This window comes from Crotalus tigris, unplaced genomic scaffold (genome assembly GCF_016545835.1).
Source record: "Crotalus tigris isolate CLP2741 ecotype Arizona unplaced genomic scaffold, ASM1654583v1 scf7180000024339.11422700, whole genome shotgun sequence".
In the NCBI taxonomy this organism is placed as follows: Eukaryota; Metazoa; Chordata; class Lepidosauria; order Squamata; family Viperidae; genus Crotalus; species Crotalus tigris.
This window is the reverse complement of record NW_024100509.1, coordinates 9,017,080-9,035,992: the sequence shown is the minus strand read 5'-3', so window position 1 is coordinate 9,035,992 and position 18,913 is coordinate 9,017,080. Positions and strand designations below refer to the sequence as shown.

Here is an 18,913-nt window from a genome sequence, read left to right as displayed (position 1 = left end):
TTTTTCTATTTTAAATTGCTCTGTTAATCCCCCATTAATTATAATTTGTGCCGATTGTTGCTGATATATGGTCTTGAGAGCACACAAAAATTTATCTCCAAAGTTCATTTCCTCTACAACTTTCAATAAAAATTTCCAATCTAATTGATCAAAAGCTTTCTCAGCATCTATGAATATTAAAGCAGCAGGGATTTGGTTGTTCTTATCCAAATGCTCTATTAAATTAACAATTTGTCTTACATTATTTTTATATCTTCCCATTATAAATCCAGATTAGTCAGTATGAATCAATTGTTTCAAAACCTGCATTAATCTATTTGCCAATATCTTTGCAAAAATCTTGTAATCTGTATTTAAAAGAGATATAAAAGAGATTTCTAGGTTGGGACAGATCCTGGTCTTCCTTTGGAATCAATGATATGAAGGCCGTTCTCTAAGATGGAGGTAACTCTGCTCCGGACAAGATATCATTAAAAAGTTCCTTTAATGGTTCTATCATTTCTTCAGATAGCATCTTATAATAAATTGCTGTTAGCCCATCAGTACCTGGGGTCTTACCAACCCTCAATTGTTTAATTGCAAAAATAATCTCTTCAGAGGTAATTAAACCATTAATCCCATCACGTTGGTCACTTGTAAGTCTAGGGAAATGTGCTTCCTGTAGATATTTTTCTATATCTGAAGTTTGTATAATTTCACTAGCATATAACTGTGAATAAAAATCTAAAAAAGACTTTTTAATCTAATTTTGTTGATAGACTTCTTTACCTTTATAAATTATTTTATCTATAATCCTCGATTTCTGTTTCTTACGTAATTGATAAGCCAACCATTTACCAGGCTTATTTGCATTACAAAATGTATTATGTTTCACATACCTCAAATTAGTTGCCATCTGATCTGCTAATAACATATTAAATTGCTCCTTAAGCAGAGTAATAGAAACCTTTAAATTATTATCCATTGGGTTTGATATTAAAATCTTTTCCTTACATTTAATCTCATCTTCAAGATCTTTACATTTCTGAGTCTGTTTACATCTATGAGCATTGTTTATAGAAATCAAAATCCCTCTCATATATGCTTTACTAGAATCCCATACCATTGGCATCGAGGTACCCTTATTCATGTTCCAAGCAAAAAATTCCTTTAAATAACCTCTACATCTCTGTATATTTTCTTCATATCTAAATAAATTCTCATTCAACCTCCAAGACCTTCTAGTCCTTCCTTCCAACGAGATTTCCAACCATACAGGACTATGATCTGAAATTATTCTAGGAAATATCTTGATATTCTTCACCCTAGAAAGGAAATCATCAATAACCAAAAAGAAGTCAATTCTAGAATAAGATTGGTGCCTATCTGAAAAAAAGGTAAAATCTTTTTCCTCCATGTTCCGTTCTCTCCAAATGTCTCTAAGTTCCAAATCGTCCTTTAAATCAAAAAAAACTTTAGGAAGTCTTTCATGATTAGAAACCTTAGAAGAACCCTTCTTATCTTTACTTGAGTCTAAAACACCATTCCAATCTCCCATCATAATAACTGACTTGTAATCCAAAGAAGTTAATTTCTGGTGAATCATCTTATAAAAATATTTTTGTTGTTGATTGGGAGCATATAATCTGACAAGAAGAGTTCTCTTATCATTTATTAATAAATCAATAATAACATATCTTCCTTGTGGATCAGAATCAATTAATTTCGGTGAAAGCTCCTTTCTCACATAAATAACTACACCTGCAAAGCAGGAGCTAGGAAATGTACCCCCAGCCGGGGATTAAACAAATATTTTTGATCTTTAGAAATAATATGAGTCTCTTGTAAACAAATAATATCATTTCTGTGTTGTTTCAAATAATGAAAGGTTTTCTTTCTTTTCTGTGGTGAATTAAGACCATTAACATTCCAAGTTAGAAGCTTTGCCATTCTTGGCAGGTTGAAGCCTTTGGAACAAAACCTCTAGATTTGCAGTCGATGACCTCTTTGGCCTTGCTCCTCCCACTGGTTCTGAAGTAGACTGTGATGAAACTCCATCATCTACCTTTTGTTGTTGTTGCTGTTGTTGTTGTTGTCTTTCTCTGCGTTTATGAGCAGCACGTGTAATTCTTTGTTCCCTTGGGTCTTCCGTTATTTGCAAATTCTGTTGCATAGATTCAACCAATAATTCTTCTCCCAAAGATGGCATTGAACCTACAGCCATCTGTGCTTCTGCTTTGCTCTCATCTTTTTTTGATCTTGGAGATGGTGGTGGACTTCCTTTTAAAATAGTAACATAAAAATCTCTTGCTTTTGAGATTGTATTAAGATGATATCGTGTGCCAACGTAGGTCACCACTATCCCCACAGGTATATCCCATCTAAATTGAATTTGTCATTTCTTAAGTTCTTCAACCAAAAAAGCAAAGTCTTTTCTTTTTCTGAGAATTTTGGAAGGTATTTCCTTTAAAATACCTGAGCTGCAATCTGAAATCTTTGCTTATAGAAGGACTGTATAATTTCCTGGTAATTTTCTCTGTTTTGCAACCCACAAATTAACTCTGAAGATCTTTTTTATATCTCTCAACATTACTTCAGGATCAAATTTCAAAATAGAAGCCAGTTCTACTGCAATTTCTTCTTTCAAATTCTCCTGAACATTTTCCTTCAAGCCTCTTATTCTCAAAGCATACTCCATTTCTCTATATTGTGACATTATAATTTCATTCTGTGCAACATCCACATTATCTTCTATTTTTTCAACTCTATCTTGTAATATTTCAACATTACCAACCACCTCATCCCCCGGTCGTCAATCTTTTCCACAAGGCCAGCAAGCCCTTGGAGTGCAAACACAATATCTTCCCTCAGCTCATTATTTTTTGAGCCAGGAGCTCTGCTGTTTTTTCTAGAGTCTTATCTAAAGCATCTTGTAAATCCTTAAGTGTAATTACCCGAGGTGGAGGAGAAGGTGGAGAAGGTTTAGGTTTAGGTTGTTGTACAGTCTGAGTTACTGGAGAGGCAGTTGAAGTTTTAGGAAGAGAAAAAGGTCCAAGACATTTTGAAGCCATTTTTTTTTAAAAAAAGCGATTTTTCCCTTTCTTTTTTCAAAAAATAATAAAATAAAGGAGAAGAAAAAGCAATCCCCCCCTTTAAAAGGAAAAAAAATTCTTTAAGTAAACCAAGTCTGTTACATTGTTAAGACTTTGTTACCAGTTAGGGATAATGAATGGAAAGTAAAAAGTGAAAGTTCTCAGACAAAGAAAGTAACAAAGAAGCAGGATTCCTCCACCATATTTCTTCACTCCAATTGAAATAATAACAGGAGAAGATTTTAATTCACACTGAGTTAAGTTTAAAATAAAATCATCCAATTTTTGTCTTCCTGACCGCTCTGTCTGCTTTTAAGTTGACTTACTGTTTTCATTTAAACAGCAGCAGTGGAGGCAGCATCTAGCTTCGTTCTCCCACCGGAGAACAAAGGCGTCCAGGAAAACGGAGCAGCACCCAGACTCTGAGGGAGCTCTCACTGTTCGTCTCCCAGGAAAAGACTGGGAGACTTGTGAGGCTCTACCTCTATCCAGGCAAAGGCTCACCTTCCTCCCTTCACCCAGGAGGAAGGTTTCAAGCTGCAAAACAGCTGATCAGCACTGTTTTGCCGGCTTTTACACTTCCCTGTGATGGACGGCTGTCAGATAGCCGCCATCGTCACTGGCGCAGACACCAGAAGCCACCATATTCTTAAATTCTGCTCTAATACTCTAATAATAGAATATTAAGAATTTAAGAATATTAAATTCTTAATATTCTATTATTAGAGTATTAGAGTATTAAATTTAGAGAAGAGAAAAGTATAAAAAAGTAGATATTCTTTCAGTTTCTTATAGTTTGGTATATAATGTCACAAGCATTATAATTATTTATTTTTCACATTTCTGAACCACCCATCTCCCTCAAAGAGATAATTATTTGGCTTTTTTCAAAATTAGGTACAACCAATATATAATGAAATGAAAAAAAAATGAAGTCAGAGCATAAATAAAATAAGATATTTGTATGATAATAGTTTCTGTTACATTTCAGGATATTTTTAATTTCTTGTCCTAGTTTATAATTATTTTGATATATTTCTTTATTGTTTCCTGTCAAGTGCAAGCCAAGATATTTGCTGAGTGGGCTCTCTGACCGCCAGATTCCTCTTGCTGACAATTAATTCCTTGTTGTTTTAGAAATCTTGTAGTTATTTTTGTTACTGAATATTAACTATGTACGCAGAATGTTCTCCATACAGTATGTATGGATTATGTTCATATTCATTTGGATAAACATAAACATTATGTTCCATAAGCTGTTTTATTGACTTTTGTGGTTCTGTAATAGTTAATATTACAGCATCTACATAACACTTAAGCTTATATTCTGTTCAATGGATTTTGAGACCTGTTACCACCTTCGATTTTTTTTCTGACAGTATTTCTAACATGATGATAAAAGATAAAGCAAAGAGTATAAATCCGTGTCTTGTTCCTTTACTGATCTGAAAATCTGCAGAGTTTGCTCATTTGGCCATAATCTTTTATTTTTGCCATTGGCATATACTTTTAACCTAAGCTTGAAATTCTTCTCTGAGATTCAGTTTAGTTCTGCCAATATGAATTGCCATTGCAAATTATCAAAGGCTTTTTTAGCACCTAAGGAGATTGGTGTAGATTTCTTATTTCTATTTATATGTTTGGTTCCATTGATTATGAACATAATGTTGTCTTTTATATTTTTCTTTCAGATTAATCCAGTTTGGTCCAGTTCAATATTCACTACTTCAATATATCAGCTAATAAATATTTACATTCAACAAGGAAATTGATCTATATGATTGTGGCTCCTATTTCTACTTTCAGATTTGTAAGATTCTGTTACTATAACTTCATAATAAAGATAGTGTTGGTACTATGGTTTGTATTTCTTGCCTTGTTTACTTCAGTTTTGAAAATCTCTAAGTATTTCTCTCCTCTTTAAACTTTTACTTTCCAGGAAACTAGAGAGGATCCCCTTCTGAGACTCTTCCCATATCCTTTCCATTTCTGCTGCTTGAGATACCTTTACATGATGGTTGTTGAGGCCATGACTCTTCTTTTCTCTGTCTCCCAAAGTCATTCCCATATACCATTACATCATACCCCTTCTTTTCTTTACTGGTTCCCAGAGGTCAGAGGGTTGACTCCCTCTGGGTACCTAAAGCGCTTATGTTCTTTGAACACGCAACTACTCCCCACTATAGTTTTGATGAATGGTGTTCATTGAAGGAAGGTGTCAACGCTGCTAACATTGGATGTTCTTGCTTTGACAATATATGAAGAGGCTGCCACTCTCTGTATAAGCTGTGTGGTATTTTTAGAGTTAAATTAGATGATGCTGGGAGGAGAGGAGAAAGAATGTGTGTGGGGATTAGTTAAAATAAGAAACCGCTGGCTACAGAAAGGAAGGGAAACTTTGCCCTTCAAACTAATTGGAGAACATGATTTATGACTGCAAATAAGAGGAGGGAAATATGCTGGAATATTATGTGCTCAGGGGAGGGGAATTCAGATCTTGGCATCCACCATGCTGTGCTGACACTATGTTACATGATTAAAGACTTTTTAGGATAAACAATGCCTGGAAGTTCTTTGAAGTGTTTCGTTAATTGGAACCATGACATAAGGTCAATTTTTAAAAAAGAAAGTTCATAAAAAAAGAATTCCAGGTCTGTTTCAGGAGCAAAGCTTATTTGTAATGTCATTATTTAAGCCTTTGCATTTTTCTCTCAGCTGCCCTACAGCATGTAAAAGACAATTCAGTGCCTCTTTTAGGTAGGAGCCCAATTTCCATCTGTCGCTTGTTCTTATAATGGCTAGAAGTGATACCAGATGGTACTAATATAACAGTGGAAGAATAAAATCATAGAGAGTATGTCAAGATACATATCATTGGTTATTTTTTGTATATATGGGTAAATGAAGAAGGAATGTTAGTGATGATATTAGAAATGGATTGGGGACATAAATGTACTTTTTATTCAGATGATGGTCTGTTGTTGCATGGGAGCTCAAATGATTTGCAGTGAAATCACTGCAAATGTATGATAAAGCAAGGTTTCTGAAAATTGATATATTAAAGTGCATAGCAGTTGTGTTTGACAGGTAGTATAGTGGATGATTCCAAACGCTATATAAATTTAAAAATGAGCAAATTGATTAATTTATGTATGTTAAAATTACTAAATATGAAAAATGAATAGAGTAAGTTTAATATGTGAAAATGCTGGCAAAAAAGTAGTGGGCATTTCTCTGTTGTGAGGAATGGATGTTTGCCAAAAATATAATACAAGTACATAATAAAAAAATAATACAACATTATTTGTATACAAATATCTAACCCTTTATCTGAAAACTATCGTGTCACTTTTAATGTTTAAAATCAACCACATTCCTTTATAAACAAAACAATCTCACAGAAAGCAAAGTAAACTCTTACCCGAGAAGGTACCAACCTTGACAGCTCGTTCATTTTTAATTTTTTCTACCTCAATTAAGTTCCGGTCACAGAGCTCCCAGCAGTTGGGGGACAGGATAATTTCACTTGCTTTGGCTAAGTTTTGGGCCAACCGGACTTCTTCCACTGCTCGACCAGTTACCACAAAATGTTGTCGTCTGTGATCACCAATGACAACTTTTGAGATGTGACCTGCAGAGAGTCCTGAGAAAAGATTCAACTTCTTTATCAGAGATCCTAATTATAGCATACTGAAATAAAATAGGGATGGGAAAGTTGAAAATGAAATAATTCCACAATCTATAAGTATCCAGAAAATTATTACTTTTATTTATACTTTAATTATTAATTAAATCTTATCTCTGCTGATAAAGGATAATGGGTTTTTGGACTAATCTTTGTGTCATTTTTTAAAAATTATAGTTCCATTTTTTTACCTTCAATCCTAAGTGTTGATGAAAGGAAATACTAATTTAACAGAGGTTACTTATTGGTTATAGCCAGCTTTGCAGCTTTCCTTTTGTCTCTGTTTCTCTCCACACAGGATGAAATTAACATATACATCATTTTATAGCTTTTTTAATGAAAAATAGGCTTCAAGTTTGTTCTAGACTGAGGGGCTGGTACCTATCTTCACTCGTAGTTCAAGTCCCACTTCAGTATCACGAACACCATATTCTTGTTGGATGCTGAAACTACACTTCAGTGCTAGAGTAATAATTTCATTTAAATGGCAACGCTCTACCTTCCAGAGCGCCAAGAGAGCATCACCTGGAAATAAGAGAATAAATCATGGAGCTTGTTGTATTTTCAAGAATGTATTTCCAGTAGTTTTACAGAATTATAAAAAGTAGCCTACTTGTATGACTGTTTATTCCTGCAATAACATAATAATCTTCTATACCCTATTGTGGTGTGCATTCTTGGTTACTAATAGTTATAAATTCCCTCCCCTCATAATATAACTACTTAGGAAATGGTTATTCCTCCTCAGGGCTCATGTTCTGAGCTATGATGAAGTGGCATGTGGGGCTCTGTTAACAAGAGATCATGCTAATTATACTAATGCTTTGTTATTCGTTATTGTAATTTCAAACTTTGTGTTTTTATAAAAACATTTCTTGTATTAACTTTTATGATTGTGTTTGCATCCTTTTTTATCTTTCAATGTATTATTTAAATTAGGAAATCTCATTATTTAAGTTCATTTATATCAGTCTTTTCAAAGTTGGCAATTTTAAGGTGTGTCAACTTGCTAGCTGGGGAATTCTGAGAGTTGAAATTCACACCTTAAAGTTGCTAAGTTTACTGTATATCAACATCCAAATAATTATTTAATAAAATAATTGTCATTGCTTGAAGCACTTATATACTTTATTATTTTTTAAGAAAAAAGTGGTATCTTTAATTGGGAATCCAAGATAATTCTGGACTCAGAAACGTGGTGGAAAGATACAGAGACCCTTGCAAATTATGAAGATGATGCTTGCAACAATTTCATAAACATATTTTTTTAAAATATTGACTTTCGTGAAAATAGGATATCCTCTTATACAGTTCAGGCCATTTCTTCACTTGTAATTTATACTATCTTCTGAAGTATCGCTCAGTTATTGCTAAAGCCATATAAATCCTGTCCACCTTACTATTACTATATATGAGTACAACATTGTTGGGGAAGGAACTTAGCAGAATAGGTTGTAGGCTTACTTTCTCAGAGGTTTTACCAGTGTATAAGGAGCAAAACGGAAAAGGCCAGCGCATAGCACAATTCAATATGTGGCTAAAGGAGTGGTGTAAAGGGGAAGGCTTTGGATATATTAGTCACGATGTCAGTAGCTGGTCCAATCAAAAGATGTACAGATGAGATGGTTTGCATCCATCAAAAAAAGGGACTGAGTTACTTGACTATAAATTCACAGATTTTCTGGAGGGAAATTTAAATTAAACAGCGGGGACAGGGAGTTAATTGATACGGAACAACCCTGTCCCCAGCAATTTAAAAACTATAGGGCTATCAGTGCATGTAGCATAGATGTGTGTGTGGACAAGAATACCAACCTTGCTATCAAGCAAAATGAAGCCTCTAATAGCTTCAATAGAGTGCCACATAAAGTGCACTAACCAAATAGGTGGTAAGACAATAGGGGAACTCAGGCACCACACAGGTTATGTAGAAAGGAAACACAGGGCCACCCACAAAGGACTCAAATTTTTATACACCAATGCACAGAGTATGCAAACAGGGTGAACTAGAAATTCAGGTTAATGAGGGCAGATACGATATTGTTGCCATTACGGAAACATGGTGGGATGAAACCCACACATGGAACACACAGCTACAAGGATTTAAATTATTTAAAAGAAACAGACCAAATAAAAGAGGAGGTGGAGTTGCTCTCTATATAAGAAATAACTACATCTCCACAGAAATAGAGTACAACAATGATAAAAACTGTCTTGAATGCATTTGGGTTAATATAAAAGGGGGGGGAATGACATTGCCATAGGTGTATACTACAGACCACCCAACCAAACAGAGGAAATAGATGAACTTTTTGCTAGTCAGCTAACTAAGGTATGTAGGAAGCACATCACAATAGTAATGGGGGACTTTAACTACCCTGACATCAACTGGGAGACAAACTCCGCACCAAGTGGAAGATCAAACAGGTTCCTGGCAAACCTAGCAGACAACTTTGTCTCCCAAAAAGTAGAGAAGGGAACTAGGGGATTAGCCATTTTGGATCTAATTCTCACTAACAGAGATGAAATGATAGACGGTGTTGAAGCCATAGGAACCCTGGGAGGAAGTGATCATGCAATATTAGAATTCAACATTATAGAAGCACAACCAATAGAACACAGTCAAACTAGAGTCTTGGACTTCAAGAGAGCTAATTTCAATAAACTTAGAGAGGGCTTGGGAAGGATTCCATGGATGAGAATCCTCAAGGGGAAAACAACTCAAGAAGCTTGGGAAATTTTGAAAAATGAGATAATAAAAGCACAGTCTAGCACAATACCAACAAAGAGGAAAAATAACAGCTCTCAAAAGAAACCAGCATGGCTGCATAAAGAACTCTCTGACAAATTGAAAGATAAAAAGGACAAGTATAGAAAGTGGAAAGAGGGGAACATAACTAAGTCAGAATATCAGCAAATAGCCCGAGCCTGCAAAGATGAAGTGAAGAAAGCCAAGGCTCAAAATGAACTAAGGCTTGCGACCAAAGTCAAAAATAACAAAAAAAGCTTCTTTCAACATGTAAAAAACAAGAAAAAAGTGAAGGAAATGATTGGTCCATTAGTGGGTGGAAGTGGCAAGAAGGTGACAAGCAACAGGGAGAAAGCAGAACTATTTAACTCATTTTTTGCATCTGTCTTTACACAAAGGGAAAAAACAGACCAACCTATCAAAAATAGTGCCATAAAAAACAAAACAGAAACACAAGTTAAGATAGGCAAGAAAATGGTTAGGGAGCACCTGTCCAGCCTAGATGAGTTCAAATCGCCAGGACCAGATGGATTACACCCCAGAGTTCTCAAGGAACTGGCAGATGTGATATCGGAGCCACTGAACTATATTTTTCAAAGATCCTGGAACACAGGGGAACTACCAGAGGACTGGAAAAGAGCTGATGTAGTTCCCATCCTCAAAAAAGGAAAAAAAATGGATCCAGGAAATTACAGACCTATCAGCCTGACCTCAATACCTGGGAAGATCCTGGAAAAGATAATCAAACAATGAATCAACGAACACCTAGAGGCAAACAAAGTCATTACTAAAAGCCAACATGGGTTTGTCAAAAATAGATCATGCCAGACAAATCTTATTGCATTCTTTGACCAAGTGACAAAATTAGTGGATCAGAGGAATGCTGTGGACATAATTTACTTGGACTTCAGTAAGGCATTTGATAAAGTAGATCACAACCTACTACTTGACAAGATAGAAAAATGTGGGGTAGACAGAACCACCACCAGATGGATCCGTAGCTGGCTGACCGGCCGTACTCAGCGAGTGGTCCTCAATGGAACTGCATCTATATGGAGGGAAGTGTGTAGTGGGGTGCCCCAGGGCTCTGTTCTGGGCCCAGTACTCTTCAACATCTTCATCAACGATTTGGATGAAGGGATAGATGGGGAACTCATCAAATTTGCAGACGACACCAAGCTGGCAGGAATAGCCAACACTCCAGAAGACAGGCTTAAGATACAGAAGGATCTGGACAGACTTGAACACTGGGCACTAACTAACAAAATGAAATTCAATGGTGAAAAAAGCAAGGTTCTACATTTAGGCAAGAAAAACCAAATGCACAAGTACAGCATAGGTGGCACCATGCTCAATAGTAGTAACTGTGAGAGGGACCTCGGAGTCCTAGTAGACAATCACTTAAATATGAGCCAGCAGTGTGCTGCAGCTGCCAAAAAGGCCAACACAGTGCTAGGCTGCATTAACAGAGGGATAGAATCAAGATCACGTGAAGTATTAATACCACTCTTCAATGCCTTGGTAAGGCCACACTTGGAATACTGCATCCAGTTTTGGTCACCACGATGTAAAAAAGATGTTGAGACTCTAGAAAGAGTACAGAGAAGAGCAACAAAGATGATTAGGGGACTGGAGGCTAAAACATATAAGGAACGGTTGCTAGAATTGGGTATGTCTAGTTTAACGAAGAGAAGGACAAGGGGGGACATGATAGCAGTATTCCAATATCTCAGGGGCTGCCATAAAGAAGAGGGAATTAAGCTATTTTCCAAAGCACCTGAAGGCAGGACAAGAAGCAACAGGTGGAAACTAATCAAGGAGAGAAGCAACCTAGAACTAAGGAGAAACTTCCTGACAGTGAGAACAATTAATCAGTGGAACAGCCTGCCTCCAGAAGCAGTAAATGCTCCAACACTGGAAGTTTTTAAGAAGAGACTGGACAGCATTTGTCCGAAATGGTGTAGGGTTTCCTGCCTGAGCAGGGGGTTGGACTAGATGACCTCCAAGGTCCCTTCCAACTTTACTACTATTATTATTATTATTATTGATTGCATGATATTAGAAATCATAATGAAGAAACAGCCTAAAATAAATTCAATTATAGTGGGCTGATATTACAAATAATTTAATTTATCTAAGAATTTGTATGCTTGAGCTTTAGACAGATGGAAGCATACTAAATCAAATACAATCCAACCTGTTGAGAAAAATCTTATTGTATTGATTCAAGGAGGCCATTTACCAATATGGCAGAAACCTATCCTCCTATTTCTAATAATCAACTTGATATAATTACCATTTACCAACATGTCAAAAATACTACAGGTAGTCCTTAGATAAAGAAAAGTAGGAACAGAATTTCTGTCACTATATGGTGGGGTTGTAAAGCATGACATCATGTGACCTTAGCAATGACAACCCTGGCAGCGCTTAGCAAACGCAATCCCAGCATTTGCTACTGCTGTTTTTAAACAACAATTGTGGTTCATTAAGAAAATAACTCCTTATCATATCCTGCCCTATTCCAATAAAGTGGAGAAGCCACAAGGAAATTGTAAATCCCCAGACAGCTTGCAAGCAGCCTAGCAAGCAGATAAGTGGTTGTTGCCAGGTATGGGACAGTGCGCAAGGGATTGGTGTGGCACAGTATGAGTGTGATCAGATTTGGGATAGATGTTGGAGGATGTAGAAGGATGTAAGGACCCACCCCACTTTGCATCTTAAGAAGACAGAACTCTTGGAATAATTCTTCCAACAGGAATCCTTTATTAAGAGAAAATGGTTGCAGGCGTTCTAGACAGGACTTGGGGTCCAAGCTCTCCCATTCAAGATTTTAAGGGGTTCCCTAGTAGCCCCATCCAATCACCCCCTTCTTCCAGCAACAGTCTCAGGCATTACACACCACCCCCTTTTCCTTACTGCTGGCTGGATGGAGACTTCAGAGAGGAGTACATGAAAGGTAATAGCAGTACATGAAAGGTAATAGCCCCATTTTTATGGTTAGTCCTTTTGGTGATATCCACATTCAGTCCCTTTGAAGTGTACGGAAGGAAGTGAGGGCCATAAAGCCCCTTTGTTCACCCCTTTCCCTTCACCGTATGACAGAATCCAGAGAAGGCAGAAATGGGGTTTTCTATTGTTGATAACTAGAGATGAAATATAATTGGATTCTGACATCCTGCCCCCTTAAACAAAAGACAGATCCACCTGAAAGAAAACAAAACAGGTATAAAAGTTAGTCAGGCTTGTTAGGATACTCTGTGTGAAACTTCTTTAATAGCTTCGGGGCTCTGACATGACATTTATGGACCCACTCATTTTGTGAGGCAGGGAGGTTTTTCCAGGCAACTAGGTACTGAGTCGCTCCATGATATCTCCTAGAGTCAAGGATTTCCTTTATTTCGAAATGTTGTTTCCCCTCCACCATGATTGGAGGTGGTGGGGGGGATTTTTGGCCGTAAAGGTGATTGATGCTCTCTTTTCAGCAAGCTGAAATGAAAAATTGGGTGTATTTGCCTGAGATTTTTTGGTAATTCTAATTCTACTGTTACTGGGTTCATGATTCTTTTAATTGGAAAAGGCCCTATATATTTTGGTCCAAGTTTTTTACAGGGCTGTAGGGACTTTAGGTATTTTGTAGATAAGTACACCATTTCTCCTATAATGAATGGTGTAGGCTCAACCCTTTTTTATCGGCTTGTGCTTTGTATGCCTGCCTAGCTTCATCTAGTGCTTTTCTAACTATTGGCCAGGTGTCTTGTAATTGTTCCATCCATTCTTTCGGTGATGGGATCGTTGGTTCGTTTGGGGTTAATTCTGGCATGGGGTTGAAACTTTGACCATTGGCTATTTGAAAAGGAGTGTAATCTGTGCTGGAATGGACTGCATTATTGTAGGCAACGTCTGCAAAAGGGAGTAAGTCCACCCACCTGGTCTGTTGAAAACTAAGAAAACATCTTAAATATTGCTCAAGTACTGAGTTCATTTTTTCAGCCCCCCCCCTCCCCCATTCCTTTGTGGGTGGTGGCTAGATGTCAGTCCCTGAGTGGTTCCTAAAAGGGATAAAAATTCCTTCCAAAATGCAGACGTAAATTGCACTCCCCTATCAGAGATGATGCATTGGGGTGCCCCATGCAATCTGTAAATGTGCTGGATGAAAAGTTTTTCTAAGGCTTTTGCGGTGGGAATCTTTTGGCAAGGGATAAAGTGCACCTGTTTGGAAAACAAGTCCGTGACCATCCAGACAACAGTATTCCCATTGCTTTCTGGCAATTCCAGTATAAAATCCATGGCTATTTCCCTCCAGGGGGCTGAGGGATTTGCCACTGTTTGTAATAGTCCTGGCAATTTCCCTTGCAATCTCTTTGCAGTAGCACATTTTGGGCAGCTGGCTACGTAGCTTTCTATGTCCTTTTTTGTTGATGGCCACCAAAATTGCCGTTTAATTAAGTGTAAAGTTTTTACAAATCCCAAATGCCCTGCTGATTTTGTGTCATGGCAAAGCTGCATGAATGTGACTCTTTGGGTTGTTGGTATATATAACTTTTCCCCTACCCAAGGCAACCGGTCTCTCGTTGTGCACACATTTTTGTTTTTCTGGAACCATTCATCTGCTTCCAAACTTTTCCGGAATTCAATTCCAGTTTGGCTGTCCAGTTGTGGTTTTAATTTAGCTTGGGTTCTTGTGGTTACTGGTGCTGCCAGTTGTGACTCTGCCATCATTGGTTTAGAGTCTGTGGCTCACGCACTATTATATTGGGGCATCCCTGGTAAATGTTTGAGCTTAAATTGGAACTGGTGAAAATGCTGGGACCAGCGGGCTTGTTTGGGATTGAACTTCCTGGGCGCTTTCAGGGCTTCCAAATTTTTGTGATCAGTCCACACCTGGAAGGGGATTTTGTTGCCTTCCAGGAACTGTCGCCATGTGAATAATGCCCAACGTATCCCGTATGCCTCCTTTTCCCATACAGGCCAGCGCTGTTCTGTTTCCGTGAGTTTCTTGGATGTATATGCACAGGGTTGCAATACTCCATCATCGTTTTCTTGTAATATAACAGCCCCCACTGCCACATCACTTGCATCTGCCTGTATTACGAAGGGGTTATCCATGTCTGGGTGCCTTAGTACTGGTTTGGCAGAAAAAAGTCTCTTTAGTCTCTCAAACGCTGCTTGGCACTCCATTGTCCATGTTAGTGGCTGGCTAGGTTTTACTGCGGATGCTCCCTTCATTTTTAGTAAGTTAGTGAGGGGCAAGGCTATCTGGGCAAATGAGGGGATGAATTGGCGGTAAAAGTTTGCGAACCCCAGGAAACTTTGTAGTTGCTTTCTTGTGCAGGGTGGTGCCCAATCTAATACTGCTCTGACCTTCTCTGGGTCCATTTCAATGCCCTGGGGGGATATGCAATAACCCTGGTGGAATTCGATTTTGAGAGTTTGGCATATAGGTGGGCGGCTCGCAGTTTCTTTAAAACCGCTCTGACAAGGTTGACATGTTCCTCTTTTGTTTCGGTGAAGATAAGAATGTCGTCCAAGTAAACAAGGACCCCCTTAATTAGGTGCTCCCTTAGAACGTCATTGATTAATTGCATAAAGACTGCAGGGCCCCCTTGTAATCCAAATGGCAAGACTTTGAATTGATAGCACCCCATGGGGAAGTTAAATGCGGTCTTCCATTCGTCCCCTTCCTTAATTCTCATGCGATAATAAGCTTCCCTTAGGTCTCGTTTAGAAAAAAATTTCCCCTTTGAGAGGTGTGACAGCATGTCTTTCATGAGGGGCAGAGAGTATAGGTTGCTTTCACTGATTGTATTCAGGGCCCTATAATCCACGCATAAGCATAAACAGCCATCCTTCTTCTCTCTAAAGAGGACCAGGGCAGCCACTTTAGGCTTGGCTGGCTCAATGAACGCTCTCTCTAGGTTTTTTTTAATGAATCTTTCCATTTCCTCCTTCTCCTTTGGGCTCATGGAGTATAATCTGGGCTTTGGGAGTTTTGCCCCAGGCTTGAATTCAATGGCACAGTCTGTGGGTCGTTTGGGGGGGAGCTCATCCACCCTCTCCACACTGAAAACTTCAGCAAGGTCTCTGTATTCCTCTGGTATTTCTGTTAGTCCCTTTTCCTCTCCCATGGATGCTTTTTCTATTCTTGATTCTGGAAGCCCCCCTTGGGATTTTAAGTCCATAGGGTCCCCCTTCAGGAATTTGATTTCTGTCGTCCTCCAATTTACCCAGGGGTTCCATTTTTTTAACCATTCCATCCCTAGGATCATTGGGCATTCCATGCCTGGGGTCACCACAAACGTTACGTCCTCCTCATATTTGCCCAGGGAGAAGTGTATTGGTAAAGTGGCTAGGGTAGCTGGCACCCCCCCCCCCCCGCTATGGATCCATCTAACTGGCCAAATGAGATTGGTTGTTCCAGTCTCCTCGACGGAATGCCCAGATTCCCCACTAGTGTCGGGCTAATGAGGCAGCGGGTGCAGCCAGAGTCTATTAAGGCTTTCACCTTCACGGCTTCAGGCATGGGGGGAATTAATATAGTCACTGTCTTGAGGATGGGTGCGATGCGTCCACTTACCAGGGATTCGCCCTCCGAGCTGTCATCTGAGGTGTCCACCGGCCCTGCGGTGTAGGCTGGAGTTCTTTTCCCCTGATGAGCCGGGGTGGGCGGTTCCACAATTTCCATCATTCTCATGGCAGTTTCTTTTGGCTTAGCTGAAGACTTTCCGGATTTGCTGATTGGGGATCTGTCTGGGTTGTGCTGGGGGGCTTTGGAGCGGCATTCTACAGCTCGATGCCCTTCTCTTCTGCACTTGAAACACCCCATTTGCTTCTTGGCTGAGGCCAATGGTTTCACTGGTTCGTGTGTCAACTCAGGCGGGGAGCAGCTCCATTGTTTTCCTCGGCAGTGTCTCTTCAATATGTCGATCTCTGCTTCCTCTGCCAAGACGTACCATTCCTCAAGTTGGTGTGGGTCCCCTCGGGGCAGGCAAGCATCATATAGGTCATAATTTAGTCTGTCTTTGAAATGGCTAAGGAGGATGTCTTCTGGCCAGTTCAGTTTGCTGGCAATGGCCCGGAATTCTTGTGTATATTCAGCCACCAGGCGTTTGCCTTGCCTCATCGTTTTTATCCTTTCACGGGCTTTGCGATCAGCCAGGGGGTCTTCAAATCACCTTCTCAGAGAGGACATGAAAAGGTTGAAGTCCTTTAGCTCTGGGGCATTGGAGTCGTGCAAGTTCACCACCCAGTCTGCGGCCGGTCCATCCAGGGCAGATTGCACAATCCGGATGCGGGCTTTGTCGCTGGGGATGTCCTGCCCATATTCCTCCATGTAGCTGAGGACTTTGGTTAGGAAAACCCCCAAGCGTGTTGGCTCCCCTTTGAATTTCACCTCCAACGGCGGACGTCTTGGAATGGATTGGTGCCTCCGTTGTTGGTGGTAGTGTCTTCCGTCCAGATGGCCATCTGTGGTTCAGTAGGGGGTGGGGACTACTGGATCAGCAGATGTCCCTGGGGCTGCAGGTTCCACTTCCCCCTCGGTGTCTTTCCCTTTGCGGCTCCAGGAGCTGGGGCGGCCGTAGGGCTTAGGATTCTCCTCTCCTAGGGAGCTGAGAGTTCTCTTCATCAGGTTAATAGCTTTCTCTAGGATCCAGTCTGAGTACGCTGCCCAGCTTTCTCCCTCTTCACTTGCATGCAGGGATTTCTCCATCTCCTACTTCCATTCTGGTTGCTTGCCCCCCCGTCTCAGGGTCACCTTTCTTGATTTCTTTCCCCACTCACTTTTCTTTCCAATGCCCATTGACCAGCGAGGCTTGTGGTCCCGTGTCTCCACCACTTCTTCTCCTGAGGAATCTGACCTCTTGGATCCCGACATCCGGCAAGGTTCCAGTCGGGGCAGCGGTTCTCTTTCTGGGTAGTTTTCCCCCTTTCTTGCTCCATTGTCTGACATGGTAATTTTTTGCAAAATCCCCTGGCAAGGGTCTCCCTTCCAGGTGGATTAATTTTGCAAGTCCTGTCTAATGTAAGGACCCACCCCCACTTTACATCTTAGAATAATTCTTCCAACAGGCATACTTTATTAAGAGAAAATGGTTGCAGGCGTTCTAGACAGGACTTGGAGTCCAAGCTCTCCCATTCAAGGTTTTAAGGGGTTCCCTAGTAGCCCCACCCAATCACCCCCTTCTTCCAGCGACAGTCTCAGGCATTACACTCCCACCCCCTTTTCCTTACTGCCAGCTGGATGGAGACTTCAGAGAGGAGTACATGAAAGGTAATAGCAGTACATGAAAGGTAATAGCCCCATTCTTATGGTTAGTCCTTTTGGTGATATCCACATTCAGTCGCTTTGAAGTGTACTGAAGGAAGTGAGGGCCCTAAAGCCCCTTTGTTCACCCCCTTCCCTTCACCGTATGACAGAATCCAGGGAAGGCAGAAATGGGGTTTTCTATAGTTGATAACTAGAGATGAAATATAATTGGATTCTGACAGAGGGTGTGCAAGTAGTCAGCATGGCCAAATAATGGCAGGGTGTGGGATGGCAACTTCAGAGAAGGGGTGAGATAAGCACATCCAATTTTGGGGTAAACATTTAGATGGGAAAAGGCTGCTCTTACGCAACAACACATGGCTCTCTATTCATATAAAGCTTGGTTTTCTCAGATTATGCAATTTTCCCTGGAAATTCTTTTTAATTTAGCTAAGAAATAAAAAGGAAACATTAACTGCTTTTTAAAAACATGCACACACTGAGATATTTTTTTAAAAAAACACAGTATTTAACATCCAAAACTTATACTAAACAAAAGAAGAAACAGGGTGACATGATAGCACTATTCCAGTACTTGAGAAGTTGCCACAAAAAAGAGGGGGTCAAATTATTCTTCAAAGCACCAGAAGGAAGGACAAGAAACTATGGTTGGGAACTGACCAAAGAGAGAAGCAACCTGGAATTAAGGAGAAACTTCCTAAAAGTGAGGACAATTAACCAATGGAACAGCTTGCCTTCAGAAATCATGGGTGCTCTATCACTGAAGATTTTTAAGAAGAGACTAGACAGTCACTTGTCTGAAATGGCATAGGTTTTCCTGGTTGAGCTGGGGACTGGACTAGAAGACCACCAAGGTCCCTTCCAGCTCTATACTATTCTATTCTATTCTATTCTATTCTATTCTATTCTATTCTATTCTATTCTTTCAGCAAATTTTATCCAATTCCAACCCAAATATGTATAGGTAGGTTTTATTACATGTGATAGACATGTAAAAACAACCTCAAAATTAGAAAGACGTGGTACAATGCAGAGAAAAAAAATGGAATTTAAATTTGAAACAAAACCGTAACTTTCCTTATTAGCAATAATATCACAACCCCCCCAAGAAATATTAACATTTAATAATAAATATTTTT

General features: G+C 39.4%; 1 protein-coding gene across 1 annotated transcript in view; it reads right to left on the bottom strand.

The window, feature by feature from the left end:
* ADCY10 (adenylate cyclase 10) overlaps nt 1-18,913 on the bottom strand; it is a 212,712-nt gene that overhangs the window by 188,565 nt on the left and 5,234 nt on the right. The window contains 2 exon segments of the mRNA XM_039326127.1: nt 6,509-6,714; nt 7,138-7,281. Of these exon segments, the coding sequence (XP_039182061.1) occupies nt 6,509-6,714; nt 7,138-7,281 (350 nt within the window).